This window comes from Zingiber officinale, chromosome 11B (assembly GCF_018446385.1).
Source record: "Zingiber officinale cultivar Zhangliang chromosome 11B, Zo_v1.1, whole genome shotgun sequence".
NCBI classification, from domain to species: domain Eukaryota; kingdom Viridiplantae; phylum Streptophyta; class Magnoliopsida; order Zingiberales; family Zingiberaceae; genus Zingiber; species Zingiber officinale.
In genome coordinates this window covers 87,693,773-87,718,843 of record NC_056007.1, presented here as the reverse complement: position 1 = coordinate 87,718,843, position 25,071 = coordinate 87,693,773, and the positions used below count along the sequence as shown (strand labels likewise).

The 25,071-nt window shown below is 37.2% G+C and overlaps 2 protein-coding genes across 4 annotated transcripts; one reads left to right on the top strand and one right to left on the bottom strand.

The window, feature by feature from the left end:
* The first annotated feature begins 2,225 nt into the window (after window positions 1-2,225).
* Window positions 2,226-8,367, top strand: LOC122034317 (probable hexosyltransferase MUCI70). Of its 3 annotated transcripts, XM_042593516.1 has the most exons (10): window positions 2,853-2,984; window positions 3,536-3,580; window positions 4,562-4,665; window positions 4,763-4,976; window positions 5,118-5,227; window positions 5,351-5,550; window positions 6,713-6,858; window positions 7,395-7,582; window positions 7,673-7,872; window positions 7,979-8,367. In XM_042593516.1, the coding sequence occupies exons 3-10, from the start codon at window positions 4,638-4,640 to the stop codon at window positions 8,186-8,188; spliced, it is 1,296 nt and encodes a 431-aa protein (XP_042449450.1). In that variant the 5' UTR covers window positions 2,853-2,984; window positions 3,536-3,580; window positions 4,562-4,637; the 3' UTR covers window positions 8,189-8,367. The 3 variants fall into 3 exon arrangements, with proteins under 3 accessions (XP_042449449.1, XP_042449448.1, XP_042449450.1); XM_042593515.1 differs by lacking the exon at window positions 3,536-3,580 and having other exon boundaries at window positions 2,226-2,984; window positions 4,450-4,665; window positions 6,713-6,816; XM_042593514.1 differs by lacking the exon at window positions 3,536-3,580 and having other exon boundaries at window positions 2,226-2,984; window positions 4,450-4,665.
* Window positions 8,368-8,574: 207 nt separating this feature from the next.
* LOC122034216 (dolichyl-diphosphooligosaccharide--protein glycosyltransferase subunit STT3A-like) lies at window positions 8,575-24,745 on the bottom strand. The gene is made up of 23 exons (XM_042593363.1): window positions 24,527-24,745; window positions 24,336-24,398; window positions 23,786-23,841; window positions 23,626-23,697; window positions 23,421-23,526; window positions 23,271-23,321; window positions 22,844-22,939; window positions 22,630-22,689; window positions 22,441-22,554; window positions 22,230-22,316; window positions 21,686-21,789; window positions 21,486-21,581; window positions 14,305-14,425; window positions 13,698-13,778; window positions 13,486-13,617; window positions 13,112-13,393; window positions 12,219-12,362; window positions 10,333-10,519; window positions 10,146-10,243; window positions 9,317-9,396; window positions 9,151-9,238; window positions 8,889-8,975; window positions 8,575-8,819 (listed from the first exon to the last, which is right to left on the bottom strand). The coding sequence occupies exons 1-23, from the start codon at window positions 24,644-24,646 to the stop codon at window positions 8,757-8,759; spliced, it is 2,388 nt and encodes a 795-aa protein (XP_042449297.1). The 5' UTR covers window positions 24,647-24,745; the 3' UTR covers window positions 8,575-8,756.
* Between the last annotated feature and the right edge of the window lie 326 nt (window positions 24,746-25,071).

The window sequence follows — 25,071 nt, the reverse complement described above, 5'->3', positions numbered from 1 at the left end:
ACACTGATTATTCTCTGGCATTCTCTAACAGGCAGTTGCGATTCCCTGACTTGTTTGTCCTGTAGTGCTTGGACGCTAGGTTTATACTCCGCGGTCTGTATTCCAACCTGTCTCTGTATGTTGTTATCCATGGTTTGTACATTCTGACCTACATGCCTAGATCTGTATCCTGACCTGCTTTTGTCCGCTATTCTCCATGGCTTGTGCGTTCCGACTTGTGTACGCCAGGTCTGTATCCCGACCTGCATCTGTCCGCTATTATCCATGGCCTGTACGTTCCGACCTGTACGCCAGGTCTGTATCCCAACCTGCATCTGTCCGCTATTATCCATGACCTGTACGTTCCGACCTGTACGCCCAGTTTGTTCTATGTCAGGGGCCCTCTTTCCTTTACCTTTACCTGGCTTGTGGGCTCAGTCCTCAGCTGTACCTGGCCCGTGGGCCCGGTCCTTGACCGCTATCAGGGCTGGCACTTGTCCGACTTATAATCCTATACTTTGACCGCCCCGTCAGCTAAGACTTTGACCCTGGTCATGTAAACTTGACTTTTGACCAGCCACGGAGGCTGGACTTCTGACCTCCACGTGAGCCTAACTTCTGACCAGCCACGGAGACTTGACTTCTGACCATCCTGTGATCTTGACTTCTAACCATATTATCTTACTGACCCCATGAACATACGTCGCATTAGAGGGGGAAAAAACTACGCCTATAATTGAAGCCTTTTTTTAAACCACAGGAATATCTAAATTAGGTAGACCTTGCGTGACCAAGTCAAGTAGTCACACGGCATGCCTTGTGAAAAGAATAGATAAAATTAAAGCACCTTTATGAGACACGGAAGAATCAAATTAATCGAATAGTCAATGGCCACATGGTTGGCTGGAAGACGTGAAATCTATTCGTTCAGTAATACATGTGCCCGCTCAAATCATTTTTTGCATGGGGTGATGCTTGTGATTTGTTGTATCATTATTAATTCAATCTCATCGTCTAGATCCACATGCATCACATGCATAATATTCGAGCTAGTGTTTAAGTTGTCTCTTTTTTAAATTAGGAGGCAACCATTTTACATTAACTAGGACTGTGGAAAAGAGACAGGAGGAGGAATCAGTTGACTGGAGCATTGGCTTTATGAATGTTCCAGGAACAAAGCCATGTTACTGCTTTGCGAGACGTAATACAGATGACTCTAGCTATAGAGAAATGGATTGCCGGTATATAGAAGATGTTGTTAAACATAATTACGTACTAATTAAAGCGACAATGATCATACCTCCAAAATCTGAGCAGGCACTAATCGCTTAAGGTGCTTATGAGTATACCTGTATAGGTGTCGAAGAGTCAGTCATGTGCAGGTCTGCACAGAACGACTATGTCATTCCAAGACCAATGCTGATGGAGGAATTCTGCCTCTCTGCCAAGAAGTTTTCTGACTGAATTCTGCCTCTTGTTCAGATTTTATTCTTGGCTTGTCCTAAACGAGCAAAGAGAGAACTAATGAGAATATCTGGATTCAGATCGATCGATTATGCAGTTTGTGCTTTGTGCTATAATCTGAACAAGAGAGATTGCAATCTGAGAAATTTTAAAAAGGACTGTAGAAGGAAAGAAGCCCAGTTGAGCTTCAAAGACTATCAATGTTAGACAGAGTGGCCTTGGCACCATCAGTGTTCTCAGCCATCCCAAGCTACACAACGATAAATATCAGAGGATGTCCATGATATAAATGCGTCCGCAATTTGTGGACCTCGTGAACACGGATCTTCTAGTTCCTAATTTATGGATAAGAGGATGATCCATGATATATATTGGTCCATTTTAATAGATCTCATCTGTTAAACAGATGAGTTTCATCATAACTCACCAATCAAATTACAAATCAGAGGACCTCTGCTCATCCACGAGACCTCTGTTATGCAACCATTTTATACGTCTGAGAGACTGCAGTTATGCAATTAGACTTTGGGCTAATTAATATATATATAATAAATTTTATTTTGGATTTCAAAATTTTGCTTTTAATTATGCAATTGGAGTTTTCTTAAAATATAAAATTAAAATTATTTTTGATACAGAATGACAAACCGTGTTTTTTTTTTCTTCGCTCGCTTACATTTTTTAATTACTTCTAAAACAAAATTGGTGTTTTTTATTTTTATTTTTTAAAAATATAAATTTGTCTATATCTTCTCAGTTCTAACTTTTAACGAGACGCGTCGGCTTAATTGATGTTTGTTTTCCTCGCCTCTTTCGTATTTTCAACTTCTTCGAGCCCGACGCTCGAACACCTCCGCGTGGGTTTCGATCGGCGAATCCTTCCGCCGAAACCCTAATACACGGATTCACCGGAGCAATCTGCAGCCGAGGACATAATCGACGGATTGATCGCGAACAATTGCAGAGTCAGAAGAGAAGAGATCCTTCGCACCATTCCCAATCTATTCCTCTTTTTGTTATTATTATTATTATTTACTTGCATTGTAATCGCTCCCCTGGACCGGTGACGAAGGAGACTAATCGTCATCTTTTTCTGGAGATAAGAATTTCATGTAAGGGATATATTCCGGAGAAGTCTGGAGATTTTCCGTGCTAGAACAAGTAGATCTCGTCTTGGATTTAGGTCCGCTGGTTTCAGGAAGTGAGGATTTGCAGATTTTGATTCATTTGATGATAGGATTTTGTAAAGGGTCGGGGAGATGAGTGGGTCTACCTTCCGGAGGGAGGGACGATGGCTGCAGCGTCATTGGGTCTTCGGTCGGGAAGCTACGGATCATTGCATCAACAGCTACAGGATGGTGCTTTTCCGGCAACTCAACCAATCCTACTTCGAAGGGCTGCAAGATCCTTTTCCGGAGTACGAGAAAGGGAGAAGGTCTTGCCTAGGATTTACAAGTTTGTTGGGAGGAGGAAGGTCGGAATTCTACTGATGCTCATGATTTCAGCTGCATTACTGTCGTTTGTTTCGGTTATTAGTAGAGGTTAGTTACTATTTTCGGTATTTCCAGGCATGGATTTGTTATTGAATTGTAGGTAGGTCATTTCATTCATAAATAATATCAATTACACCACACTTCCGTGAATTTGATGCTGAATTGTACTAGGTTATTTCATTCGTGAGTAATATATAGTGAATATGCTTCTATGAGTTTATGAATTTTCTAGTGAATTGAAGGTATGTTATTTCAATCATGATTAATATCTAGTAAATTATACTTCTATAAGTTTGGAACTTTGGATGGATTCTTATTGTCCTAGTAGGAACAGTCTAATCTTTTCAATCTTTTGTTATGCCATATTCTAATTTCCCGTTCTCTTTTGATCATTTATGGGTGAAAATTTAGTATTAGACAAGTTGACCAATACAAATTTGCTTGTACTAATTTTAGAGGCATAACCCGACTGAATTTTAGATCAAGACTTGACAGAGAGCTCAACAGTTTTGTTAGGTGTGTCATATAAGGTAGTGTTCCATTTGGAGCAGTGTACTCTTGATTGTTGTAGAAGTTTGCACTAAATTTATATTTTTCAGGAGCTATAGTCATCGGCGGCGGTATCAGTATGAGTTGTGGGTTGTGTATCCTGATAAAATTTCTTTATCATGAGTTTCTATCAGATGAATAAGATTTTCCATCATGCTAATTTAAAGTACCAACAAATCCCATAACCCCAATACAATAATAATAACAATAACCAAGCCTTTTATCCCACTAAGTTGGGTCGGCTACATAGATCATCCTGTTTCATTGGACTCGTTACTCTATTATATCCTTATCTATATTTAAATGAATTTTATCATATATTATTATTGCTAACCAAATCTTATTTGGTCCCTCTTTCTCGATTAATGTGTGTGTTTGCTATAATCTCTCATCGCCTAAGTAGGGAATTTATTGGTCACCAAAGTACTTGTTTAGACCATCTTAAACGCATCTCTTGGAGTTTTTCCTCAGGCGTAACTCCTACTTTTTCTCTAATGGTCTTATTTCTTATCATGTTGATTCTCGTATATTCTCATTTCCACCTTAACATTATCATCTATACGACTCTCATCTTCTACTCATGTGCACAATTCATAACCCAACATTTAGATCCATGCAACAAAGCATGTCTAATCGTCGTTTTGTAAAACTTCCCTTTAAATTTTAGAGGTATCTTACGGTCACAAAAAAAACATTTGACGCCCTTCTCCATTTCAGCCATCCTCCTTATATCCTATGTGAAACATCTCCATCAACCCTTCCATCCTTTTACAAAATCCAAATCTTGGATATTGTAAAAAAAATATTGCTTTTTTGGGTGCAGTTTTCCTTCATGGATCATCCTTGTAGCTCTAAATATGTTTCCTTTATACCCCTAGTAAACCTTCTTGTCTGCAGCTTTGATATATTAGTTTTTTCATTATGCATCATCATGGTATATGATAAACTTCTGTTGCTATTTTAGATGAAGATTCGTTATTAGGTGCTACAACACATATGCATTCGGAAAATCCTTCAAGAAAAAGTTTCAACTCCCCATTTATTGTTCCACTTGAAGAGTCCTCAACTAGACATAGTACAAATCATATTTCTCTTCCCTCTCATCATGGAACACAACATCCATGTGAAAAGTTCCCTATTCCTTCTCCACCAATGGATAAGAGGCACACTGGTCCACGTCGTAAGTGATGATCTCTTAGCTATATGCTTAACAACTTTTGGATTATCTATTATACTGACTTCTCTATCACACTGACTATCTCATGTGTGTTTTGCAGCATGTCCTGTTTGTTACATTCCCGTAGAGCAGGCTCTGTTTCACATGCCATATTCACCATCTCCATCACCTGTCCTTAAGAATCTACATTATTTTTCAGAAGCTAGTTTAATCTCTTATGAGCCAAATGGGGGCTCTATTTTTGGCGGGCATCCGTCTTTGATGCAGAGAAATGAATCTTTCACCATAAAAGAATCAATGACTGTGCACTGTGGGTATTTTTCATCATCCTTCCTACTAATCCATAAATATTATTGGATAAATTACAAATGCATTTGTAATAGCATAAATCTGCAGTCTTCAATGTGTATGATTTCTAAGTCACAGTTTAATTAGTCTTTCTACTCTGCCATCAGCTTTGCAAATGGAAGGAAACCTGGTCAAGGAACTGGATTCAATATTGATGATGATATCCTTCTCGAAATGGAAGAATGCTATAATGTTGTAGTAGCCTCTGCTATATTTGGTATGAATATAATGCTAATTCCTTTGTTTTTTTCTACTTATTTTTTTCCCCTCTCATTCCTTGTTGCTTCTCCATGTTCTCTTTGCCCATTTAGATTGATTTGTTGTTTGTCTTGTTAACTAGGAAATTATGATTTAATGCAACAACCCAAGAACATTAGTGACCATACGAAGAAGAATGCATGCTTTTACATGTTTATTGATGAAAAAACTGAAGCCTATATGAGAAATTCTAGTGGTCTAGATGATTCCAAAAGAGTTGGTCTCTGGAGAGTGGTGCTGGTTCGAAATCTTCCATACGAGGATTCAAGGCGCAATGGGAAGGTACAGTTTACTCTACACTACTATTGATTCATATTAGCTACAATTAGTAACATTTTACATTTAGATATGACCTTGCAATATGCACAACAACTAGGCCAAGTCAATTCTCCGTTTCAGTTCTGTAACTGTTCATCATATTCTATTAGCATTTCATAATGGAAGAAAAGTAAATGTAAAATAAACATGCATATTTTTTTCACCTTCTATACCATTACACCTAGCTCATTGCTTCATCATCGGATTTTTTGAACATATTCTTTATCTTGAACTTGTTTCTAAATAATGTTACCTTCCTGACTGTATATTGGCATAATAAGCTCTTAAAGCTATCAATTAAATTACATTCACTGAAAGGGCATATAAGACTACCAAAAACAAATTGATCTTCTTCAATATCAAAAGCATTAAAGAGGTGACCTCAACTCCCATCCAAGATTCTTGATTTCTTCACACATGATTCACTTTTGATTATCCAAATGAATGTGTTTCAGCTTTTGGAATTTTGTGGAAGGCATTTTCATCTTTGATATATGTTATATATCTAATGCCTACTATTGTATGCTTTGTTTGTTTGCCTAGAAGGATATATCTTTAGAGTGTAACATTTATCAATAGTATTTCTCTTCATGTTCCATGGAAAAAATGCTAGAAGACAACAAGCTTGGCATTAAGGTTATTGTTGAATGCAACATTTAACAAGAATAACAACTTCGTAACGTATAAAATAGAAATTGAACAACTTACAAAAATATGAAAATGAATAGTAAGAAGAAATAACCAAGTTTGATGAGTATAGTTGTTCATAGAATAGGTTCTGAAAGGGGTAACTTAAGCACAGTGATAAAAGAGTATGGGAGAAATAATAAAATTAGATTATTACTTGAAATCAGTATTTATGTAAGCTTAGCTCTCGAACCAATTTAAAATGCATTTGTATGAAGTAAATGGCTGTACGCTCTCATGATTTTGTGAATAAGCTTACTGTGATACACATTTACACTTCCTGCAGTCATGTCTCTCCATATTCTTTTGTAATTTGTATGTCATTTCTAGTTTGCATTTATATTATTATTGTTTTTATTTTTAAAATTCTTTTAGCAGTAATCCCTTTTCTATTTGAGGCGATCTATTAAACAAGAGTTTTTTTTAATAACATTAGCAGGTTCCCAAACTTTTGCTCCATAGGCTTTTCCCAAACGCTCAATTTTCTATTTGGATTGATGGAAAACTGCAACTCGTTGTGGATCCCTACCAAATTCTTGAGAGGTATACTTGGATGAAGGTCTTGCCCCCAATTTTTTTGAGTGGGTACACTTTTATCTCTATGCTGAATGTAGTTCTTTGCTATTAAATAGCGTAGCAAATTATTTGCGTATTTATATTACTTTAGTAGATAGTTGAACTTTTTGTGGCAAAATAATGTTGTTCTTAACTCAAATTGTCAAAATAGTCTCTTTGAAGACAATGTTTCTCCTATATAATTGGAGTCGTTTAATTTATTCTTATAATTTACCCCTTTCTTCTTTTTGATTCAATGGAATTGTTTGAAGTGAACATTTAGTTGCACAACCAGGTACACTCTTATATCAAATGTTGCGACTTTATTTCAAGAAATATCGATATATTTAACTAGCGTTGCTGAAGGTATAGTTGTTGTGTGGTAGTTAGTAGTAACTGACCTTAGCTTTTTTTTGTATGAATAGTCAATCATCTACATGGTTTATATATTTTATATACGAATGACCAAGCAAAGCATTTGTGTTCAAATCTGATCCTTGAAACTCTACTTCATTGTCTGTAAAATTAGTTCATATACGCTGACATGCGTTTATATCCACCATCAGATTCTTGTGGAGGGAAAACTACACATTTGCAATATCTAGGCACTACAGGCGCTTTGATGTATTTGAGGAAGCAGAGGCTAACAAAGCTGCTGGAAAATACGACAATGCGTCCATAGATTATCAAATTGAATTTTACAAGAAAGAGGGGCTGATACCTTATTCTTTATCTAAGCTTCCAATTACAAGTGGTGAGTGCTAGGTTTTACGAGTTGATTCATTTGTGAATAGATTGCTCTTACAACACATGTATTAAATTTGTATGTTTTTTTGTACGCCAGACGTACCAGAGGGATGCGTGATCATCAGAGAACACATACCGATTACTGATCTATTCACTTGTCTGTGGTTCAATGAAGTCGATCGTTTTACCTCCAGGGACCAAATCAGTTTCAGTACTGTAAGGGATAAAATCATGTCCCAAGTAGATTGGACGATTAACATGTTTATGGACTGCGAAAGGCGCAACTTTGTTGTCCAGGTAAATCAACGTTTCATCATGATCTCTCTAACTTTGTTATCCATCAAATCGAATGACTTAATTTCGTTGTGCTTATTTAGTTTGAATCATGATGATGATTGTGCAGGCATACCACAGAGACCTGTTGGAACAGCGAAAAGCACTTGCCGCGATGCACCACCCGGTCCACCCGCCTCCTGCTGCAGTGACACGTGACAAAGACACAAAAGCACCGCCGTTGAGGAAGCTGCCTGGGAAAACGCCCGCGAGGCGTGGTAGGGATAAGAGATCCAGTTCACGACGACGCCATCCGAGAGTCATCGGTGGAAATTTATGACAATTTTTGTTTCGATTTATTCTTATATTTTCGAAAGTTCTTAAAAGCTAGGCAGGACCAATTATTCTCGAGTGCAAATTGCAATGTTCTATTAATTTCGTGAGGGAATATTGACAATTTAATTATTCGTTGTAAATAACAAATTCATGAATAAATCGTCTGCGAAAATTGATTATTTACATGGATTTCGCTCGAGCAGTTTTTTGTTTTCACGCCATCGAATATATTTAATTTTGGAAATCGCAAGAAAGCGAATGCCTTATAGGTTTATTTTATAACAATACCCCGAGGGAGGTCCCTTTGTAAATTTACAGATCAAGTAATCTTAAATTTCTATGGAAAAGCTTCCGAGGCAAGTTACGGATAAAGAATGCAAATTCGTAATGTAACCAGGAAAATTCGAAATTGCATTTCTGAATCCACCATATTGTACAAAGTTAATACAAGACATAAAATTGATTAAATATAAACGGTATCTCCTAACAAAAATTGCAGTCTTCTCCTCTTGATATAAAAATAAAAACTTAAAAAGAACGTCAAGGCATGCATTTGCTAAAAGTATTCTACTTCACTGCCAAGGATTCTTGTTCCTCTTCTTTTGGTAACTGATCTTGGTTCTCGTTTTAGGATTCTGCAATAATCAACCGAGTGATGAGAAAAGGATTTGCTCAAACTCCAACACGAGTGCAATTTGACTTACTATTTTTTTCTTCGATTTTCCACGTGTCATATTCTTGGGTGGTTTCAATTTGTATATTCGCACCATCCAGTGGTGTGTAGTAAACACCTGATCAAAAAAGTGTGGAAAAAAAATATAGTATGATTCTTAACGCATTCATTATGCTCAACAAAAAAGTAGACCTATCCTCCACAAAACTCAAACAATAAACTAAATAGAATAGGAAAATATAACTATTACACTGAAACACTACAACAGAGAATTAATAAAAAAAATGTTTTACCTCCTCGAAGTGTGTTAGCTTGAAATGTTTTTTCCCTATTTCTGTCCTCCTGACTCTATCAAAGCCTTTACCATCTGTTTCCACAAACCTAAAAAAATAAAATAGTATGAAAGGATACTCTAACTATAACAGCATCAGGTTCCTAGATAAGAAAGGATTTGCAAACCTGTAGTATGACAACTTGTACATTAGGCAATTGAGCATAGTTGGGGTAGCTTGTGCATCAATACGATACTGGCCATCCCTCTAGATTGACAAAATAAACACTTAATAAAGTTTCTCTTCAAGAAAAAAGTAGCTCATATATTTCTGAACCAACTTTAACTATCTATAAGAATACATAGCATAGACAGTTATTGAAGTTCAATGGATTGACGCCTTATATGATGTACCACACTTTTGAGAGCGAAGGTAGGGAATTTAGAGGTAACACTCATTATTGAAATTGATAAATTTACATTTCACCTGCTATGACTCGGTTACAATATAGTAATATATCTTATGCATAATCTCTCAATCTTTTCAAAAATAATGTAAGAACATTCATATCAATTTCTCTATAATCTCTAAAATTTAGAATAAATCATCCACTTTATTAAATTTAGACAATCATTTTTCATTACACGCTATATCAGCTATCCAAAAATTTCCATTATCTTTATTTTTTTATTACTTTCTTCTCTCTTTCACTTTTTTATTATTTTCTCTCTCTCCCTATATAATATCTACTTTCCATTACCCAATCCATTCCCTTTATTTTTTCTTCTCTCCCAAATTAAATGATAAGGAATGAATTTCATTCTCTAAATTTAGAAAAATACTATTCATGAAATCTAAAATTTAGAGAATGGATAGGATAGTTGATGTAAATATTTTTTTTACGTAAAATGTAAAATTTAAATAAATTCTGTGTTTAAGGAAGCTGGTGTGGATGCTCTAAGAGAACAATAAGTGATGTACTGCATGACAGTGCAAGATAGAAGTCAGACACTCACAAGATAATCAGGCTCCCTGATATGTGGAAAGACACCTCCTCCAATTCGAACCATCCACAAGAATTTGTTGATGTCATCACTTGGGTAGCCCACAAAACCTGTTCATTTAAACAAAAAGCTAGAAAATTTAGAAATTTAAAGACGCAAGTTTGAAATGATCAAGGGGATCTCACTTGAGAGCACAAACCTCCAAATACAACAAGAACATATTTGACATCCAGGGAATTGAAGATTTCCCAAGCTGGCTTCTCAGGTGAAGACATAGCAGTACCAACAGTTGCAATGTGAGTGTTATTCCAGGTATTATTGTCAACAATGACAGTTCGATTTGCCATCGCAGTGGTTTGATAACCATAGTCCCACCAAGAAGCTACCTGTAAAATAATGTAATTTTTAAAAACTTAGGAACTTTTGAAATGTGCAATCTCAAAAGTTTCACTGAGTATTATTCCGGGTACATTGTCAACAATGACGGTACAATTTGCTATCATAGTTGTTTAACCATTATCTAGATCCTCTCCACAGCCAATTGCTGTTAATATATATGAAAGCTCAAGAACACACATTGGGCATGCACTACAAAGTAGCACAACTTTCAGATGGTTGATAAATAAGATACTCAGATGGCTTCAAAAATTATGGAGCTCAAATATCATCTATGTTATCATTTAGAATTAGATCTACATCAGAATGCATCCCTAACTTTCTAGAAATTAGGTATACAAACACAGAAGTCTCTTTGCTTCTTCCGTACCAAATGAATTGGCTGTTCTTTTTTTAAGTCATATAATCAAATAAAATATAGAACTGAGAAAAGATTGAAGGGAGCTTCAATCCTGGGCTGGGCTTGAGCCATTTGAACAGAGCAAAACAACAAGATCTTTGAAACAGTTGCCAATCTTTATCTGGTGTATAGTTGTGTAATTGGCTTTGTTGAAATGCTTGCTTTATGGTTTGACCAACTCTTGATTAAGCCATAACATTTTTCGTGTTTCTCTTTTAATTGGATCAAATTGTAGGTAGGTATTTGCCCTTCCACTAAAAAACAAAAGTAACTAAAAAAATAAAATAAAGGGTAAAAGTGAAATTGCTTTCAAAGATTCTTCATACTGCCATCGTGCCATTCCAAGAGTATATAGTTGTCATTTTCCCTGTATTTCATTTCATCAATCTAGTTTTAGGTAGCCTTTTAATCTTGCTCTCAAAATCAAGACTGAATAAAAAATATAAACAAAAGGTGTAAAAATGGAACAGCTTGGCTGCTGAGAACATCCTGACTTCAATACCAGAGAAAGAATCCTTGACCACAGCCATATCTTGTGTATTTAACACAGTTTTTATCATAATCTGAATTTCTTAGTATTTCTTTTGTGCAATGCATCTCTATCAGTAACACAAGAATCTCTCGGGTTTTAAAAAAAAACACAGAAATAAACAAAATATTATCGACAAAATTTTTTTCCCTCGAGCATAAAAAGGAACAAGAAGTTTGCATAATATTGTGCATAAAAGATAAGTTAGAATGATACTATGATATTAAAATTTCAAATAAATATAGCAAATCTTACCTCAATAGAAGTCAATCAAAATACTTATGTACGAAGCTAAACTGTAAGCTACTGAAGGATATAATAATATATTAACCACACTGACTATTGCAGTTCAAATTTTATCAGGCTAAATTAAGTGCATATCAACTTCTGTCTATCCATCAATAAGACATAAGTATGGCTCCATATAGAAACAAGTGACTACTTCAAGTCCACCACATTCATTATCAGGATCACAAGTGACTTCTGTCTATCCATCACCTCCTTTTTCTAATTAACTCTATAAACATGTCTCTCCATCTCCCTTTAGATTCTAAATGATACAAAACCAGACACTGATGTGAAGTAACACATTTGATTTACAAACAATTATAAAAAGATAAAATTAAAAAAAAACAATTATGCAATTCTGTTTCAATCAAAAACCACAACCAAATTCCTTTTATAAGATTATCTTAAGCAATAAGGCATAAACATCCCAGAAATTGTGCAAGGAAATAGAAAGGAGAAAATGAGAAATAACCTTATCATCTACATCAGTATTATGCTTCAGCCACGCATATGCTTCACGAAAATCATCAAAAACATGCAAGCCATCATGGGAATGAGATGTTAGGACAATCGATGGTGCAGAGTAGGCTTCTGCTGCTGCCCAGACACAATGAACCTGCAATAGCCAACAAAAAGATTCAGTCAAGTTGAAACACCCAAATAAGACAGCACCAGAAATAGAGTACAATGTATACATACAAAATAGATGAAATATCCAACACAACATATTCTTCAATGGCTGTATACCACTTAGATTAAGTGTCACTATTCATTTCAATTTCATCGACTTCTTGCTTTTCAAACCGAGAAATAAACAATAGAATTCACAAATAAAGCACTAGATTTTATATTGTCGGCGATCACTAACTTGTTTCCTCACTTCTGAAAGAATAGTGCAACGGCAAGTTGTTTAACATAACAGTCATCCAAAACTTCTGATGTAAATTTAGATCCTTCGTGATAGTAAAGCATAGGAGGAAATAAATTGTCACCGAAAAGAAAATAGTTGAAGAGAATAATTGGACAGTGATTTGAGATAGGCACATCCATGATATGGTATGTTCAGCACAAATCTTAAATTCATTTTTTGTCGTTTAATAATTTGGAGTGAATTAGCACTTCTATTTCCGTAATAATCAAGGAATATTTATAATCCCAAGTAAGCCTAAGCTAACTTTCCTAATTAAAAATATTTATTTCTCCTGCTTATTGCTGAATCTATAAAAGAAGTCCAAAATCTTATAATTTTTTAATCTTTTAATTGATACAATTTTCAATTTGTATTAACCTTGTGGCAATTGTTTCTCAGGGTGAGGTTCGTGTCCTTATTCATCATATTACAAATAAAACAAGCGATTTTCATACCACATAAAAGGCTCCAAGAATGATGAGTAAGAGAATGGCAACTGCAGATGCCTCCAAAGGCAATACAAGAAGTTTTTTTGCATTTTGACGTTTATCAGACACCTTCTCCACGTTTTCTTTTCCTTTCTCCTTGATTTCTTTTCCTTTCTCCAAGATTTCCTTTTCCTTCTTCCTATTCTTCTTTGAAGGTCTTTCTTTGACTGTAGTTTCAGATTTTTCTGTTGGAATCTTGCTATCAACCTTTGCTAGTTCATCTTGAGTTCCATTGTTAGTATCCCCTGCCTTCAAATTTGTACCATAATTGACACATTATAGTAAAACAGACATAAGTAATTTTTGATTAATCAAAAGAAGAGACCAATTAGTTGCCATACATCAGAAGGTGGAGTTTCAAATAATTTAGGAAGTTGAAATTTAATAGATCGTGTGAAGACATCAAAGGCTTCAGACAGAGCAATGCCAGACATTATGCATGCAGCAGGAGCCAAAACAAGCATAAGACGTACCTGATGAAAGATTTGCAAATAATAAGAAAGGTGGCAAAATTCTACAAGTATCATTGACAAGAAGAAATTGTGCCACGTACCATAACTCCAGAAAAATATACTGATGTCGTTATATACAAAATCACAAATGAGCTAGCATCAGAAAGAGGTAAAAAGCAAGCCTGCAAGACATTAAATAAAGCGGAGTTGTTTAGAAAAATTAATAGAAAAAAGGTGAAGATTGCCAATAATACCATATAATTATATAATTAAATTTGCAGTTGATAGCTAGTGAAACTTTGTAGGTTCTACCTAGCCGATAAAAATGGTGGAAGTAAAATTGAGATGGTTCATTAACTTAATAAGTCTGATTGCTCTAAAAGATATAACGACAAATTGTCGGATAGAGCAAGATCTTATCACAATTCACTTGAATCAATTGAACCAATGAAATTTCTTTATGAACTGTTTTAATTTTAGACAGCGAATCACAACTTTGCAAGTATACAAGAATTCATTAAGTGGTTGAAAAACAATAACAAACATGGACAGTGCAATATAAAATATTTTTCCAGAAAGACATATCACTTAGATGTAAAAATGGATAAAATATATAATTAAAACGAACTAGAAATGGCCTAGTAGACATTCCAAAATAACAATATAGCTGAAGATAAAAGAAAAATAAAATAATAGGAAGAAACTTACAACAATGCCAGCTGGAACCAAGAACGCCAACACATTGATGTCCATGAAATAAGAAGGCCATGTTGGTGGCTGATGTTCGCTAACACTAGCAATGATGGGTATGTACTTGCTTGCATAAGTTCTGTTCATGTGAAAAGGAGGATCAAGAAGGTCAATTTACAGGAAGCTAAATGAACCTAACCAGAAACAAAATTGACAAGTTCAAAGGCTATGCAAAATGAAACCAAAATCATTCATCATCTAGTGCATGGAGTGTGAATACTTAGCATAGACATAAAGATAGATAACAATATGATAAGGTTTGTTTTGGCCATGTATTTATCTTTCTTGTTATCGCATCATGTAGGGGCCCATAGTTTGCAATCTGCAACTTCTCCACCGAAAGAGGAATACCCAAATACCGAAAGGGAAACCCTCCTCGAATCCAATAATCTGAAGTAATTGTGTCTTCTGTAAAATATAGTACCCAAATAATATTTAAATAATAAGTTTTTTTTTGCCAAATAATCTTATTAGAATTTTTAGGAAATTTTAGAAATTTTCTGGGATTTAATCAGAGCCCGTAGGGCGTATTTTGAGGGGATAAAATTATAAGTTTTGGAAAAGGTCCGTTTGGAATACCTAATTATGGCGGTTGATTGAGGAATAAACTTAGGTTTTAATTTATCTAAACCTAAGTTTATATTATAAAAACCTAAATAGTCGTGCCCTAGCATCCTCACACGCGCCCCTCTCCCTCTCCCGCTCGCGATCCCCTGCCCAAAACACCGCCGACCCCTCTTCCCTCTTCGTTGAGCTCGACGCCGCTTCCTTCCTTCGGAGCTTCTTCCCTTCTCTCCCGAGTCGCGTCGCCTGAACTCTTCTCCTCCTCCGCCGGCCGTCTCCTCTTTATCTCACGGCGTCGCCCTAACATCGCTGGGTCCAACCGTCGCTGGAAGGGAGGTCCTCACCGCGCCAACAGCCGACCCTTCCCTCTGCCCTAGCGCCGGCCAACCAAACCCTAGTTGTCCTCGACGCTGATCGCCACAGAGAGACCGCCGGCAACAGTTGTTCATTCTGCCCTAGCTCAGGTAACCTTCTTCCTCTCGTGCCCTAGTTCTTGGTGCTTGGATGTTCTGGAGATTGGCAATTGTCTGTGTTGCTGCCACATAAGCCACAGGTTCCAGCAGCTCCATTGTGTTCCGGCAGCAACTTCAATGTAATTTTGGCCACCAGATTTTGGCAACGATTTTTTCTGCGGTGGTGAAGCGCAGGCTAGGATATCAATTTGGGTGAGTTTGTTTGGATATGTTTGCTTCTTTAAGTAGTTGGTTGTGCATATGTAGTTAGGTTAACTTGTGGTTAAGTTAGGGATAGGTTGTTTTAATTTGATTTAAGGTTAGGTTGGATTTTAATCTAATCGATTAGTGGAACAATTTGGGTTTACCGAAGTTAACCCTAGATAATCAATGGATGTAGATTTTAACTGGCGATTTGTTTAGCTAATTAATTTATGTAATTAGCTAAATCTGTATATTATGCGTTACAGGACTTTGATTCAAGTCGGGCATCTCGACGGAGGATTTCTTGATTTGATCTTCTATTGAGGCGGGTACTTCTTGCTTTGTTTTCTTTTAGTACTTTGACCTAAGTGCATGAATTATTTTGGAAAATGACTGTTTACCTTGACTCCACTCTTACTTTCCTGCACTTGATACTTCCACGCAATCTTTGAGAAATTCGTTTCTATATCCCTACAGTCTCTTCTTGTTGTCCATGATCCGTAGCAGATACTAAATATCATATTTGTATACTTTAACTATTATTTGTTCATGTACCGTATTGAGCATGCTGGCTTCATGTAGCATACCTGTTTCTGCTTATGTATATATATGATGACTGTTGCATTGTTTGCATCATGTCATTGCATGCATGCCGCATCCTCGGCCACTCGAGAGAGTGGTAGCTGGAGTTGATGTCGCTTGTCCTGTCGTGCCGCACTCGGCCACTCGTGTGAGTGGTAGCTGGAGTACGAGCAGCAGGGACCCCCTTCGCTGTGTAGCTAGTTAGCTACTCAGCACCTGTCCATCCGGTCACTCGCGGGAGTGGCGGCCTTTGGGTGGTACAGTTGTCATTGATCCGGCCTCTCGACCATACAGGGGTCATGGTGCAGAGAGGTGGGCGGGGTGACCATCCGTGCATACGCTGTTATTATGCCTGCTTTGGCTGCTGCTGTTTACTTATGTTGTTATTGTTTACTTATGCTGCTGTGGTATATTTATGTTGCCGTTGCTTCTTGCTGTTGTTCACTTATGCTGACATGCTGTCTTATGTTAAGATATGCTCACGTTGTAGGTGGTTAAACCTTGGTTTAGTAATTGGAAATGTTTATATACCTTACCCATTACCTCTGTAGTTATGAGCAGTACTGTAGCAGATTAGTACCATTTCTGACTTTCTATATCTAGCCTAGGATATCGTTACAAGTAGGAACCTTTATCATGGTTTTATTTTTTGTATCTGCTATTCTCTTATGAGACTGTATTCCTTTTGGGTATTCTTTATTGGTTGATTATGTTCATGCACTATCTCTTTCCTTACCCGCTGAGTTCCAATACTCACCACCCTGTAAAATGATTTTCTTTCGCCAGGTAACAGATAGATGAGTCATGGATGCTTAGAGAGATGCCGGCTGCCAGTCCTGGGACCCGCGTCATATTCGAAAATTGATTTTTGGTTCTGTTTCTCTTTACTTTTCGTATTCGTTGGATTTGGTGTTGTGAGAACTATGTTTTGATACTTGTTGTGTGGACTTGGTATTAGTGATGTTTTGATAACCTTGCAATTTGTGGGTTTTCTCTTCATTTTCTTTCCGCTGTGCTTATTTTATCTTTTGTCCAGCCGAGTAGGCTGAGTATATTAAACTGCGTGGTTATGTTGTTTCCATGGTATATATATTCCAGCCGAGTGTGGCTGATGTATATTTTTGTATGTAGTAATGCTTCAGATTGTCACTCGTACAGGGAAGATGCTGCCGAAATTTCTTCTGGCAAGGACTCCTCAGGGGGCGTGACATATTCTATCAACTCTTCCAGTCATATACATGTTGGACTTCAAAGGATTTTCCTTAAGCCCAACTTTATCTCCAAATTGCTTGATAGTCCGGTATTACCGAAATGGAGGTTTCATCCACTCAAGCAAATAACAATAAGTCATCGGCATATGCAAGATGTGTGATCCGAATTTCCTTATACTTGGGATGAAAATGAACAGTGGGCAACAATGAGGCTACCTGAATCCTTCTTGATAATCCCTCAAGGCACAAACCAAATAATAGGGGTGATAAGTGGTCACTTGCCTTAAACCACGCCTCCCACTGAAAAATCCATGAATCCCGCCATTCAGAGAGACAGAATATGTGACCGTGGCGACACACTCCTGGATCCATTCTCGGAATTATTAGGAAAACCCAAAACCAACAAGTGTCGATTTGAGGAAGCCCTAGTCAACCATATCAAATGTCTTCTGTAAATCCACCTTAATCATACATCTTGGCAAAAAAAATTTGCGTGCATACTTCCAAAGCAGTTTTGGTGCTAGATTAACGTTGTCTCCTATCGAACGCCCTTACATGAAGGCCGCTTGTGCCAGATCCAACAAGCTGCCCAAAACTGGTGTTAACTGGCAGGCCAACACCTTGGCTATTACCTTATAGAAAATGTTACAGCAAGAGATTGGCTGGTAGTCCACTACTCCCGAAGTATGATCCGTCTTTAGAATTAAGACAATCAAGGAGTAATTTCATTGCTTTAGCAACTTCCCAGACTGAAAGAACTCTTGAGCTGCTGTTATAAAATTTATTCCAGTTGTATCCCAAGTGGAGATAAAGAATTTGGCATCATATCCATCCGGTCCCGGGGCCTTACCACTCCCACTGCCATTTAGGACTGCCCGGATCTCTTCTTTGTCTATTGGCTTGATTAAATTCATTGCTTGACCATTAGTTAGTCGCTATCCTATCTGAGCACTGTCCATGGGTCGTTTGTCCAAGCAAAAAGTGAAAGAAACCCACAAAATCCTCTGCCACCTAATCCAAGCTTGTTGTTTGGCCTCCATTTCATTTGGTGAGTGTAACTGTAGCATTCATTTTGTTGTTCCTCTTCACCACATCATAAAAAAAATCTGGTGCATCTATCCGAGTTCTTAAGATAGGCAATATTCACTCTTTGTTTATAGAATTACTTTTCTGCCTTAGCAAGTAGAGTGGCATGCTTCCGTATGCCTATAATCCTTAGGAATAGCACCTCTTGCTAGAATTCCTGTTGTACTTCCTCCAAATCTGTTTTTGCCCGCCGCGCCTTCTCCAAGATGTGCTCAAAATGCTCTTTATTCATTTCCTTCAACCGAGAAAGTTTCGCCTTAGCACAAACTGTGCATTCCCTATAGTCGGGTCTACCCACGAGTCTGCCACCATTTTTGGAAATCCCCATGTAGTGCCCACATATTGAAGAACTTAAGGGTCGGTTAGGGGCTCGATCTCGGACTAGGGTGTGCACAATGCTGCATGAGTGGCCAACATCCAATGTGAATTTACCAAAGCTCTATCCAATTTACACGAGACCGTACCATTAGTCCAAGTGAGCCTACAACCTATAGACCGAAGATCCACCAAATCACACATTTGAACAAAATGTTGAAGATCTCTCATTTCATCGTTTGTGATCGGAAGCCCCCCTTCGTTTTCATGAATAGATATCAATGCGTTGAAATCCCCCATGAGAAACCACGGCTCCTTATGTTCTCGCCAAGCTAAGTAGTCCCTCCCATAACGATCTTCGAGTGACTATAGCATGAAATTCATAAATGAACGTAACCAAGAAACCCCTCCCAGCAATTCGACATTTAATATGGCAGTGCATGCACGGATCCGTAGCCATAATAATGTCCACGACAACCCGCTGTAGATCCCAAAGAAGCAATATACGTCTATGATTAGAATAGCTGAAATTATTTGCAGTGCCCATAAATGTGAATTTCCAGCGTAATATCAGGTCAAGAGCAGCTTCATCGAGTTTAGTTTCTAAAAGCACCAATACTTGCAGATTTTTGTGCTTGAGAAGGTGTTGAACCCCTTATGTTTAAGGGACTTATGAAAACCCCTAATATTCCATGAGGTTATCTTCATTGACCACATGATGTACGGGCTGCTCGGACCCTTAATTGTTGACCACTTTGTTGTACACTTTGAACACTTTGCTGGACACTTTGATGGCCACCTCCATGTGATTGTGTAGGCCTGGAAATACCCTCTGAATTGCTTGTTTGACTTCCAGAATATGTTGATGCCGAGACTGAACTTCCCGTGCTTATATCAGCCGTGTCCTCCATACCCAAGGTGACCATAAGAGACAAATTGCAATCAGATTATTCTGGCACTGCAGCAACTGTCTTGATTCCTTTTTGTTACCAGCTGGAGGAGCCTACTCTGACCTCTCCTTGGTTCTGTTCGGTTTCTGGTGTGCTACCCACAAGTGGTTGTTTGCTGGAACTATGATCTATTGGTACTGCCTCCATAATCACCAGGACTATCCTCTCAATGACCTCCAAACTTGATGCTCCATTCCATGTTATTGGTGGACCAAAACCTCTTCCGCAATTAGTACTCCAAGGAGTTGAATGCTATTGGTTATCCATGCTTCCCATACCCAGTGGAGTGATTGAGAAGATTCATGCTATATGCCGGATGTTTGGTTGGTCCTCCAAGCATCCCCTGATATCATGGGCCACGATTTGTCTTTCCAAACAAGAGGAAGGCTATGGACTTTGGGACCTCCATACATGAAATAATGCTCTACTAAGTAAGACGCTATGGAATATTCAATCCAAGACGGATTCTCTATGGATAAGATGGGTTCATCAACATTACATCAAGGGAGTTAACCTTTGGCAATGGAAGGTCAAGGCCTTGGACTCCCCTTTGATCAAGCAGTTGGTGGACATTAGAGATCAGAGAGTTCAGAGGCTACACAGGCAAGGGGCAGCGAATATGGCACTGCTGGAGTGGTTTGCATGGGCAAAAGTGGGGCTGCCAATGCTTGTGAATTTTTCAAGCCAAGGGGGCCTATGGCAGCTTGGACATCGGTGGTTTGGAAGCTAGAACTCATGCCAAAGCACCCGTTTTTTATGTGGATACTTGCACATGGGAAGCTACGGACGACGGGTTACCATATGAGACAAATAAGGTTTGTGCTATGTCGACTGCAAGATGAATCAAATGCGCACATCTTGTTTGATTGCCCCATCACTCGGGCTCTATGGGACAAGATAAAGAGATGGATAAACATCAGATATGAGATCCAAACAATTGAAGAGTTATTCCAGATTTTCGGCCAACACTACAAAAGCAGAAGCAACATCATAAAAGCAAGGCATCTTGTTGTTTCGAGCATGATCTATGTATTGTGAGAAGACACTAATAGATATCGTTTTGAGGATCTTGCTCCCAATGTTGATAGGATGTTCCACAAGCTACAGATACATGTGTATCGACTTGTGGGCGATTGTAGCTCATGATAATATGGTTTTGATTGTAAACTCTTAATGGTACTCTCTTGAGACATTTATAAAACATTTACCTTTCCCAAAAAAAAGGATAGATAGCAATAAGCTCTAACAGTCTATAAACTTTATTACATTCAGTGGTGCCTCAAAAAAAAAATTGTCCTTAGTTAAGGAACATTTTATCATGATTTAGGCCTAGACAACTAGCATTCATCACTAACTTCTGCAATAAATCATATTTGTACTTTCAGAACTATATCACAAATAGCAACCATTTAAATATTTAGCACAAATATAACAACCAAATCTTTATCCAATTAAGTGGAGTCGACTATATGGATCCTCTTACAATATTGGGCTCGATCCCCTACTATATCATCATGTATATTTAAATAAAATTTATCCTGTTTTATTGTTGCCAATTAAGTCTTCTTTGGTTTTTTCTTTCTTGATTATGAAAAATATATCTCAATAAGATTACCAAATGCTTGTGCTGTATAGTTCCTCATAACGATGATCTTAAGGATTTAACAATTACAAGCAAGCAACAAGTTCAAACTATTTAAGGATTTACCAAACATTGATACCAAAGAGAATATTATTAACATTATTATCAATTAACTTCATGAGAAGATGCTTACGGATCAAGAAGACTTAAGCTACGTCCACTCCAACCTTTTGTTGGGCTAGAAGCAACCAGTGCTATAAGAATAGCTAAAACTGCACCACAAACAGCACTGAAGGGAAAGAAACAGTAAATGGAAAACACATTCATGCAACTAAACATACATAAAACTATAGTACAAAAAAATGAGTTGCCATAAACATAATGAAAGCTTACATGCCAATTGTAACGATAAGTGTCATAGCCACTTTAAACATCTTAGGAGATAATATTCCTTTGATATAATAAACTAGAGCAACCACGTGAATGATTATGAAAACCTGCAAATTTGAGGGTGAGTCAATATAAAAGCATATTGGATTCTAGCCACTAGCAATAGGTTCGGTGTTACTAAGAAATGCAGACATACTTTAAGGTTTTCTACCATACTATGACAAAACTAATGAAATCCAATCTTGAAGGTACTAGAATTCAAAATATATAAAAATATCCAAGGTCCAAATTTATGTGTGCCTTTTCCCCTTACCTATGGTATTTACCTTAACAAGATTATAGATTATGTTATGTAAACATGATACAATTAGAATGTAGACGGTAACTGTTTATACTAAATAGTAGCAATTTCTTAAGGGAACTTAACATCAGACATGCATCATGCAGAATGAAGCAAGTACCAACAAAGTTTTGGTCCTCAAGTCATAGAACTCCCATAAAGCATAGAAAAATGGCATGTCATGAGATTTGATATTGAATGACAAACCAAAAAGGAAGCAAAATGCTCAGATGTCATCACTGCGTTGAAACCAACTACAGGCACCAAGGAAGCTAACAGTGTTCCAAAAACCACCTGCAAAGGCACAGAAATTTTATGTGACAAAAGTGGTACTTCTTTATTAAAAACAAAACATTTGATGTATTAGAACTAGATGATGCCTTAAAGCAAACAGTTATATGCAACTGCAAACACTTACAAGAGGAGCATAGGCAATGTACAAACGCGACGAGTAACGACCAGTTACAATGCACAAAAGGACATGCATTGGAATAAGGTTGATAATAAATGTATAGCCTCCCCAAGAGCACACCTGCAAAGAACAAGATACTACTGTAATTTCTACTCGGAAGATGAGTTGATGAACAATAGACAGAGCATGCTTTACCATGTAGAAATATGATAGAGCATTCAGAGTAGCATAAAAGAGGGATCCAGTATTCAGTGTCTGCGTATAATTCTTGAGATCAGAAGACTTGTAAAACAAAATGTCGCAAACAATAACTAACATTTGGCCAATAATTGGATAATTAAGCCATCTGTTTTTTACATAAAGCAAGAGGAACATGAATTCACAACACATAACATAACCAGATTTATACCTTGATATAGAGATAAAAAGTGAAAATTAAGGCAAATATTGCAACAGCTTCATTGTCATAGCTTCCAGCCACAGACCGTGAAATGTATGAAGGGACCTGTACATAGAGGAGAAAGATATAATTGTTTTTCTGAGATTAAAAGAAACTGTCACATAAAGAATACATGTGAAAATGCAACATATAGAAGAAATTGCCCTTCAAAAACCTGACCAGAAAGCAAAATTTACAAGATGACTAACTTTTCTTTCTTATATAAAAAAAATATGATGAATGAGACCACGAATTCATGACACTATTATCTGAAACATGAAGAACCATATCTATTTCAGCAAGGCTATAAGAACACATGGTATAAGTTGTGCATTCTTCTCACACATACATTCTGGTTATCACTAATCAACAGGAACACAAGTAAGAACAAGATTACCATCGCCAATAAGACTGCTGCAGTCAAACCAGCTCCAGTTCCCTTAACTTCCTGCAATTCATGCCAGAAGGATAGAAAAACAACTGATTATCAAAATTTCAATGAATATCAATAAGAAAAACAAGAAGAAACAAATAGATGAGCAGGTGCCTTTGTGAGAAGGTATGTAGCCCATGCTGCATTTGCTGAGAAAATAGGAGCTGTGAATACACAGACAGTCTCCACAGACAGAGGGATGTTCAAGTTATTCAGCAGCCTGCGATCATGAAGCAAGAAATGCACTATTTAAACTATTATTTAAATAGATTCTGACAGATTATAGCTTGTCACAATTAACAATATCTGGCAGACATACCACCATATGGAACCTGCTGTTAATGTCAAACCAGGGTAAACTGTACCACCAATTACACGACCAAGGGGATACCTGTCAAATCATACTAGGAACATTAGTTCAAAACCAATATCAAGCTTGAAGTTTCTAAAACAAGTTGACATGTACTCTGAGATAGTACCAGGTTCGGTCATCAAACCAATTCCAAAAGTCGTATATTCCATTCTTTGTGAGAAACTGAAAAATGGTTCATGTGATGAGTGTATAAGATGTATATTCTAAAACAGAGAGAATTTGACAAGCAATTCAGGAGAAAAGGCGACATGCTTAGTGCATCAACTGCAATGCTTTCTAGTTTGCAAATATAATAGCTAATATTATATTGATATCAAATGTCGCAACCTGACAAGATGTCATTTCCATAAAGTAAATGAGCAAGATTTCAGAAAGTGTACTAGGGGAATATAAATATATTATAGTAGTCATAAAGTCCAAACTTCCAGTGGTCAAATAATAGAACTCTAACTGGATATTTTTAATCTCACGATCAGTCATATTTAAGACTGACAACCAAGAAAATCTTATACAAAAAAAAATTAAAAAAAAATATCTGACTATAAACACGATAGGATTGTTAAAGAGGAGATCTATTATTATCTCTTTTTTAACAAAATAATGCGAGCGAGAGGAGATATGAGAGTAATATAAACAAAACATGAAAAGAAACAAACCTGAGTGACTCTATAGTTGAAATATGGATCAAACTCGTGAATCACACTCTCGTACTTGATGACCTAGAAGATGAAAGAAAACATCATCACCCATTAGTAGCTCAAAAATAACTGCATGCCTCCAGTTCAGTATTGTATTCCCATTGCAGATCTAGATTGGAGGTGATCGATCTATGAGAAGGACGTCTTACCGAGAAGAGGCGGATCGAGAAGGCTAGGGTTCCGATCAGGAGTAGAATGAAGAATCCGAGAACGCCCCCGAAGGCCTTCCGCAGGGAACCTTCCCCTTTGGCTTCGGAGGGATCCACCATTGATGGCTGGATCAAGCACGGGGGCAGACAGTGGGAGGCAAGAGGAGACTGGAGACCCCAACGAAGACTTCTTCAGGGTTTGGGATTCATGAAAGAGATCCCACTCCAAAGTCCTCTTATATATCTCCGCCGTTGGTATTGCCGTCGGACTCTTCCAAACAAGGCGTTCGGATGATCGACACGTAATCAAATAAAAGTATCACTCCCATCCGTTGGGATTGAAAGGTTGGGGCGTGGAGCGGTGAGCAGATCGATTTTGGTCGAGGCCTCGCGTAGTATTTTTGTTGGCAGATAACCCCTTTTAAAAAAAAAATAATCCAGGATAATTCTTTAAACCGATTAATTCTGATTTAAAAATTTTATTAATCATCGTAATAATCAAAAAAACTTTAATAAAAATTCATCTAAATGATCAGTATTCTTAA

What these genes read in the sequence shown, in the direction of transcription:
- LOC122034317 (XM_042593514.1), top strand. Translation starts at nt 2,735, where the DNA reads ATGGCTGCAGCGTCATTGGGTCTTCGGTCGGGAAGCTACGGATCATTG. An exon ending in TCAATGACTGTGCACTGTGG is followed by an intron (nt 4,977 to 5,117) that starts GTATTTTTCATC and finishes CTCTGCCATCAG; the next exon opens with CTTTGCAAATGGAAGGAAAC. An exon ending in AGTAGCCTCTGCTATATTTG is followed by an intron (nt 5,228 to 5,350) that starts GTATGAATATAA and finishes CTTGTTAACTAG; the next exon opens with GAAATTATGATTTAATGCAA.
- LOC122034216 (XM_042593363.1), bottom strand. Translation starts at nt 24,646, where the DNA reads ATGGTGGATCCCTCCGAAGCCAAAGGGGAAGGTTCCCTGCGGAAGGCC. An exon ending in TCTCGATCCGCCTCTTCTCG is followed by an intron (nt 24,399 to 24,526) that starts GTAAGACGTCCT and finishes TTCATCTTCTAG; the next exon opens with GTCATCAAGTACGAGAGTGT. An exon ending in TATATTTTTCTGGAGTTATG is followed by an intron (nt 13,618 to 13,697) that starts GTACGTGGCACA and finishes ATCTTTCATCAG; the next exon opens with GTACGTCTTATGCTTGTTTT.